Source organism: Sylvia atricapilla, chromosome 20, assembly GCF_009819655.1.
Source record: "Sylvia atricapilla isolate bSylAtr1 chromosome 20, bSylAtr1.pri, whole genome shotgun sequence".
NCBI lineage: Eukaryota > Metazoa > Chordata > Aves > Passeriformes > Sylviidae > Sylvia > Sylvia atricapilla.
This window is the reverse complement of record NC_089159.1, coordinates 6235749-6243659: the sequence shown is the minus strand read 5'-3', so window position 1 is coordinate 6243659 and position 7911 is coordinate 6235749. Positions and strand designations below refer to the sequence as shown.

The window sequence follows — 7911 nt, the reverse complement described above, 5'->3', positions numbered from 1 at the left end:
ATCCTTTCATAAGTGTGAAGTTCCAGACTTCCTGAATGGAGATGTGGATATATAAAGCATTCCTACATCATCTGACTTCTTATGGCCTAAGCAGACAGAGCAGTGACACAGTTTAGAGAGGGATGGAGATGACAGCTAATTAAAGTTTGGAAGCCAAGCTGCTTGATTTGTTTTGAGCTCTTGGACTCCTCAGATTACTTCAGGTGTGAGCCAGGTCTGGCATTAGGTAAGCAGATGGGTTTTATGACTCCCTGGATGCAGAGAGGCAGATTAAGGGAGGGAAGCTCTGCAAAAACAGGAGCATAACTCGTGCCTGGCTCCCACATATGCTGGCTCTGGTGAGTCCTCTGTGGCATTTGGGAGCAGAGTGGGCTCCTCCTTCAGTAAGGGATGGTGGAAATGCAAAAGCACATCCAAACCCTCACCTAGAGGTAGTTGGGGAGCATCTGATGGGGACAGAGTTCAGCCGGCAGAATTCCTGTGATGGATTATCACCAAACTGCCAGCTTCTTATTGTGGAAAATGGGTTCTACCTCTCAGAGGTGCTGCAGAGAAACTCCAGCCTGGGACAGGGAGACAAAACCGACCGTCTAGCTATTGAATAAAATTCGGAACCCTCGATTTTACACCCCGACTGCTGCTGGAAAGCCCTCACTATGGGATTAGCTGTGGTGCCCGTGGTATTATGGGGTGGACCCGGGCATGTCCTTGCTGGTATCTGCGAGGAGTGTCCTGCCCTGCTGGGAGCAGGCACCGGCAGCCACCCTGCAGCAGGCTGAGCTGCCTCCCCGCAGAAAACGAGGTCGTTCGGGGACAGTCGGAAAACTTCTGGAAATCTGGGTGAAAAAGGCAGTATCTCCAAATAAGGTGGGAACGAGGAATCCCATCGGGTCGGGCTCCCGGTTCTCCAGCGGGCGTGCAGGGACCTCTTGTGGCAGCCGAGCCCGACAGCTCCGCTCCCTGCTCTTCTTTGGGGTTCTTTCGGGATAAGCCTGGCCCCCGAGCCTGCGGCGTGCGGTTGAATTTTTTGGCCTGATCTGGTGTCAGGGGACTTGTTTGTAACTGGGCTTGGAAGTCTCCGGTTCCAAAACCGCCCCCGGTTAATGCCATCGCTGCAGAGGAAGGAAGACGAGGAGAAAAGGCTGGAATCGGGGTTGTAAGAAACTAAAGCTCAATGGGAAGTCCTGGTAAAATTAAATAAAATCTAGGCTAAAGATGACCCAAAAAATAGTTTATACGTAACTGTTGGTAGTGCTCTAGCAATGGGATCAAAGTCCTTGAATCAGAGGCTCAAATAATCACGGCTTAAATTCCTCCCATGCAGAAGTGGTAGGTAAAAGCTCTCCAGGCTCCAGGAACATTTTAACTATTCCTGTCCCCGAGCCTGGCCGAATGTTCATCTTTAGGATAAACACACAAGTGGAGGAGCCCCCCCTGGGGAAAAGGGGCTGGGACTTGCAGGCATTCCATGGTCTGGGATTTTCCCTGCAGGCAGGTGAAGGGTAGAATTGTCACCAGGGAAAGGGGGAGTCAAGATTTTTTGAGGCTAAAACACCGCAGATGACTTCTCATTCGGAAACCGGCTCTGTGCAATTTTATACTCAATTAATTGTTAAATGATTTTTCTCCTCAGTGCCCTGAGCAGCCCAGCACGTCTCCAAGGCATGTCTCTCTTTCCTCAGCACATCTCATGCTGAACAAAAATGTCTTTGCATTTGGTCTTCTCAGTAACAGATTAGCCTGTGTGATCCTTCCACTCCTAATGCAGGAGATTATTTAAAATCCCCTGAGCACTCAGGGCTGCCTATTACTTGAGGCAGTGTCTCCCAGCCGTGTAACTGTTATGAAAGTACATTGTCTTGCCTGGCTTTTAAGCAAATTTGTGCAGCATGAACAGATGCTTTTCAATCAGTTGGGACTATCATAGAAACACAAAATCGCTTAGGTTGGAAAAGAACCTCACCCGTCTCCCAATTTGATTTAATCGCTCAGCGTCCCTTCCATCAGTGTGTATTTGATTTTTTTGTGTCCGTCACCCCAAAGCCAGGACAGCAACTAAGAGCTCAGGCTCCACACGCTTCTGTTTCAGCGAAGAGGAAGTAGAAGATTTCATCCAAAATTAATACCTCAAAGGAGAGGTGGAGTTTGACATTAATCGGTGTGTACACGGTGACTCAGCCCGGCGGCAGAAGGGGAAGCGAGGGCTGTGCAGCAGCTTCTGCTGGAGACATCAAAAAGCACCAAGGGAGCGATCAAATTACGGGAAGCTGGAAAAGCAGCGTAGTTGTAGGGTAGAAGTAAAATTGTGGCTACGGGATTGTGAATTTCCATAACCTCCAGACAGCAGAGCTGGGTATCCCAGGCATCGGGGAGCTCCTCTCGGGACCAGACATGGGACAGGGGGATGAGGGATAACAGTGCTGTGGGCAGAGCATTTTTAGGCAAGGCATTCAGATCTTTTTCCGTGCTTGATGTGCCGCCAGCCCTTGTGGTGTGGTCTAGGGAGGGTCCTGACCCGGAATGAGCGGCGGCTTGGAGAGCTCCTGCCCAAGGAAACAACGACGGTGACAGGCATCACCTCCCGGGGATGTTTGGGGTCAAGGACCACCGGCCGCAGCATCCCATGGAAGAGGCGTTCGGCCACCAAGGTGGAGGAGGAACCTCGGGGGAACGAGGGAAGCGTCCCCAGTCCCCGCAGAGTGACGGGACACGCGTTGCCCGCTCCGTGCCACGCTCTCAGCCGGCTCCGGGCTGGCGCCGCTTCTGCCGTGCGATGCCGGGGAAGGCGGATACATCCCCGGGGGCTCAATTCCCGTTCTCCGGCTCCCCGACGGGAAGCGCTGCCGCTGAGTGTCCGCACCCCTCCCGCGCCAGCAGCGGGGCGCACCCCGACCCTTCCCCTCGGGGTGATGCTCTCGGTGCCCCCGCCGGGCCGTGCGCACCGCGGCCGGGGCAGGGCGGTGCCCGCGGGGCGGTGCCGGTGCCAGGGCGGGCCCCGGGGCTGGGCGAGGCGGAGCCCGTCGGGCAGCGAGGCCGGTCCCATGGGAGCCCGGCGGGCCGCTGGATGCCCATGGCTTTCAGCCCGGGGCTGCTGGTGGTGGCCGGCTCCTTCGCCGCTTTCCGCCTGCTGAACCGGGGGCTGGAGCGGCTCGTGCCGCCGCCGCCCTCGGCCCGGCGCAACCGCTGGAAGTGGCGCAACATCTGGACATCGCTGGCGCACAGCGTGCTCAGCGGCGGAGGGGCGCTGGCCGGGTGAGAGGCACCGCGGAGCCCCGCAGGGACACCGGGCTGCCGGGGGGACAGGGACACTGCGAGGGAACGGGGACATCGAGGGACCCCGACGGGAATCTCTGGCCAAGGGGGCACCGAAGGAAACGGGGGTGTTGGGGACCCTGGGGAGGGTGAGGACTTGCACTGGGGGGCACTGAGAGAGGGAGGAAGGTCCGAGGGACAGGGAGGCACGAGGGGACGGGGAGACTCCAGGGAAAACAGGAGGAGAGGAATGGCTGTGGGTGGAGCAGGGCAACAGGAGGTCTCCGGGAAGGGTCGGCAGCACCAGGTGGATGTTGAGGACACCGGGAGGGAAATGGGGAACCGGAGACACTGCCCGACACTCACAACCTCTCTCCCTGCAGGTTCTACCTCCACCCCGAGATGTCCAAAGACCTGGTGGGCACACACCCGCCCGGGGCGCACAGCCTGGTGGCCGTGTCCGTAGGTGAGGTGTGGCGATGGACTGTCCCCTGTTTGTCCCGCGGGGGGTCTGCACGGGCTCCTCGGTGCCTGACACCAGCCCCTCGAGCCGTGTCGCGATGTCTCAGGCACCTCAAACAATCGCCCTATTCTTGGCAAAGGACAGTGGCTCCTTTCTGTCCCACGGCACCCGCAGCCAGGAGGTACTGGGCACCGGGCTGCCCTCCACCGTCCTCGGGGGGAGCCGGGGCTTGGGGCTCCCAAAAGTGCCCACATGGGGTTGGTGGAGTTAGTTGGTGCCTCTTCCTTGGAGCACGTCCTACAGAATGATTGCCTGAGGGACCCAAACCACACCGATTTCCTTCTTTTGCGGAGTGTGATTCCCCACCCACACAGATGTAACAACCATCACTTCCCTGGGAGGGCTGCCCACCAGTCTGGCACAGAGCCCACTGGGGCAGGGGGAATTCCTTGGCACAGCCCTTCCTGACCCCCTTTTTGTTCGTGGACTCCCTGATCCCAGGCTATTTTCTTGAAGATTTTGTGGACATGTTGTGCAATCAGAAACTTCATCAGTCCTGGGAGCTGCTCTTTCATCACTCTGTGGTGAGTGCACCAGCATGGGTACCACCAGGGAGGCTGGGGATGGGAGACATGAGTGGGGCTCCTGCTGTTGTTTGTGTGAGTGTTTGCTGGCTGCTACAAAGCCCGATTTTATTTCTTGGGGAGAGGAGCCCAGACAGCAAGGCCTGGAGCTCCTCTTGGTCCTGCAGGATTCTGTACTCTTAGGGGGGTCTGCAGGAAGGCACCTAAAACTGGGGTAGGAAAAAACCATGTGTACACAGGAGTATGGGGGCAGAGGGCTGGGCTAATCCACAACAGTGTCCCTGACAGCAGTGACCCAGGTGTCGGTTCTGGCACAGGTGAGCTCACCTCCTGTGGCTCTTCCCCTCTTGAGCACCTGCCAGCAGGAGCTGCACATCCCCTCCATCCACCTCCCTCTCCTCAGGGCACTTTCCTCCCACCTGGGGCTCGTGTGGCTGGAGCTCCTGTGATGCAGGACCCCCACTGCAATGCCTTCTGCCTGTCTTGCTGTGCCTGTGGGTTTCTCTCCGATCACCTCTGATGTCCGGGTGCTGGGAGTGTTTTTCCCAACCAAAACAATTCTGTGATGCTGCAGGGCAGGGGGGGTGGCACAGCTTGGGGCTGAGCAGTGGAAATGCTGCAGGGTTCAGGGGAGGCTCAGGGGTGTGTAGGGTCTGGGGAGGGGCACAGGCACACTCACCTGGGCTGAGACAGGGAAGTCAGACTTGCTCTGTCAGTGAGCCCTGGGGCTCTGCTGGCTGCTGCTGGTGAGCCAAAAGTTCATCTCCACAATGGAGCTAATTCAAGCCAAGACAGTGACTTAACGAGCAGGGAGCAGATAATCTCATTACAGAGCCCATACAGAGAACAGCATTAATGGCATAAACCAAAGAAAGGACTGAGTGTGCTGAAGCGTGGGCAGGCAGAGCCTGTCCCCCTGCCTGGCAGGGAGGGTGCGGGGCAGGAATCCTCCCCCAAACAGCCCCAGGGTGCTTCAGGGGGCTCTCGGATACATCAAAGCCACCTAATCCCTGCAGGGTGCCTGTTCTGGGAGAATCCCTGAGCCAGCAGCGGCCGTAGCCCTGGGCTACAGTCTCCCTTCCTGTCCATTCACTGTGTGTGGGAAAACCTGCTGGGCCACAGCCGGCTGCATTCCCCAGGCCACAACAGCAGGGTTAGGTCAGACTGCTTTATCTCCTCAGCCAACCTGAGGCTTAGAGAGTTGTTTCCTTTTCTTCCCACTGGAACAAAAATCCCCACTCAGGTTTCATGCAACGGTGAGGAGGCACCAGAGGCTGCAGTGCTGCGGGGATGACCGGTGGTTTGGCACTGCTGTGATGATCCTTTTCACCTCTGCTCCATGCTGTGCCCAAGTGTGGAGGGTTCCAGCTTGCAGCAGCTGAGACCAACCAGCCCCTGGGTTCAGCCTCTCTTCCCCCTCCTTCCCAGGTCATCATCTGCTTCGGTATTGCCGTGCTGCTCCACCAGTACGTCGGCTTTGCCCTGGTGGCTTTACTGGTGGAGATCAACTCCATCTTCCTCCACCTGCGGCAGATCCTGCTGATGGCCAACCTGGTGCACACCGCCTGCTACCGCCTCAACAGCCTCATCAACCTGGGCACCTACGTGGTGTTCCGCATCGCCACGCTGGCCTGGATGACCCGCTGGCTCTTCCTCAATCGCCAGAACGTGCCCCCGGCCGCCTACGCCGTGGGCACGGTGGGCATGGCAATCATGACGCCCATGAACATCATCCTCTTCTACCGCCTGCTGCGGAGTGACTTCTTCAAATCCAGGCGGGACGTGCGGCGGGAGAAGGAGGAATAGCCCCCTCCTGTGTGAGGGGGAAGTTCCAAGCCCGTGGAGCAAGTGGAGGGGCTGCACTAACAGAGCATCCAGGCTTTTCTTGTGGCTCAAGATCCTGGGTCCTGCACAGCTGAGGAGGTGCTCATGGACCGGGCAGTGTGGCTCTGCTCCCCTAACACTTTTGGATGATGATGTGGTTGGACATTGGAGCTGCTCAGAGAAGGCTCGACAGCTCTCACAGCTCCCTGAGGCACCACTGAGATGAGAAGGTGGCAGAGCAGCATTGTTTCCCCACTGCTCTTCCAGACATCCCGACACCACAGGGTGTTTCCAATCCCTGTGGTGCTGCAGCCCACCCTTTTGGCGTCCCATCAGCCACAGGACACTGAGTTCTCTGTGGCATCTCCTATGAGAACACCACCAGCAAGACAGGCCCCAAGGCTTTGCCTTCGAGGTGATGGTCACTAAAACCCAAACCCTGCACTGATGAGCCCTCCCTGAGGAGATTGTCCCAGGCTGAGATCTGGCTGGGTGGCTGCTGCCCACAGTGGGGTAAAGGACGGGGGCAGCAGCCCCAACTTCTCCTGACAACTGGAGCTTTTTTGGTGTTGTTTTGTCCCCAGATAATTTAAGTGCCCCTAAATGAGGGTGGGAGAGCGTGAGTGGCTGGTGGGAGGATGCTGTGTGATGGTCACTTCCCACAGATGTGGGGTTTTCAGGCACCTTTTGGGATTCAGGCACCTGTTAGGAATGCCAAGTTGTGCTGCAGAGCCCAGTGTAACACTCTCACCCGGCAGCAAAGGCTCTTACTAACACGAGCTTTTAATAAATGGCTGCAAATGAAGTGGCTTGAAGGGAAAGGATGGAAAGGGGACAAAAGGACTCAGCATCCCAGCCCACTCTGGGGGTGTCACTGCTTAGCACAGTCCTTACCCTGTGTCTCCCTGCCATGGAGTGAAAATACACTGTACACTGGCGCACTCTACCTCTCTTGTTGGGTTTTTTTCCCCACCCCTCTCCTTTCTGTGGAGGAAGATGAAGGTTTTAAAATGTTTTTCTACTCCACATTTCCTTTTCCTCACTGATTCTCACACACTGGACTGCTCCCCAGCAGCCCAGAGCTGTGTATGTAAGAGGATCATCCCACTTGGAGTTACGTGAACCAGTGGGGAGAAATGCACCGGGTCAGTCACGTTTCCTTTTGTGTGGCAAATAAGCTTTAGCACAAAATCTCTCACTTTGTTTGAAGAGCTTGGGGTCAGGCTGGAGCAAGGCACTGCTCAGAGAGGGTGGCACGTGTTTTGAGGAAGGAGACACATTCCTGCTGGGCAGGGAAAGATGAGTGATCCATGGGCAGTGTGAGGCTGGAGACAATGCGTGGCCAAAGCCGCTTACATTTCTATTTGTGGAGAGCAGGGAAGCTTCCAGGTGCTGGGCACAACTGCTCCAGGTTTGGGGATGTCACCTCAAGCAGTGTTGAGGTGCCTGTGTGCCCATCACAGCTCCCAGCTGGAGAAGAACTGTCACCCAGGGCTTCCTCTTTGGCTTGACCCATGTACTCCAAATTTTCCAGGAGCTGCTCCACTCATCCTTGCCCATAACACAGCCTCTGCATCTGCTAAAAAAAAATGCTGCCTGTGCTCTCCAGCTCTGCCCACACCCGGGATGTTTCTGAAGGCCTGGATTGTGTTCCCACATTCCTGCTGTCACATGGATGTCCTGTACCCCAGGCACGTGGGGTTGGGGGCCAGGGGAGCCTGGTTTGGGCGCCTCTTAATCCGCCGTGATTTTCCCACAGGGCTAAGGTGGGATAAGCAGTGGCTTTGC

The 7911-nt window shown here is 56.7% G+C and overlaps 1 protein-coding gene across 1 annotated transcript; it reads left to right on the top strand.

The window, feature by feature from the left end:
* Positions 1 to 924: 924 nt before the first annotated feature.
* Positions 925 to 6149, top strand: TLCD2 (TLC domain containing 2). The gene is given in 6 exon segments (XM_066333319.1): positions 925 to 2814; positions 2816 to 2982; positions 2985 to 3252; positions 3636 to 3718; positions 4217 to 4299; positions 5728 to 6149. Coding segments are annotated over 6 exon segments (1206 nt in total). The 5' UTR covers positions 925 to 2587; the 3' UTR covers positions 6106 to 6149.
* Positions 6150 to 7911: the final 1762 nt, after the last annotated feature.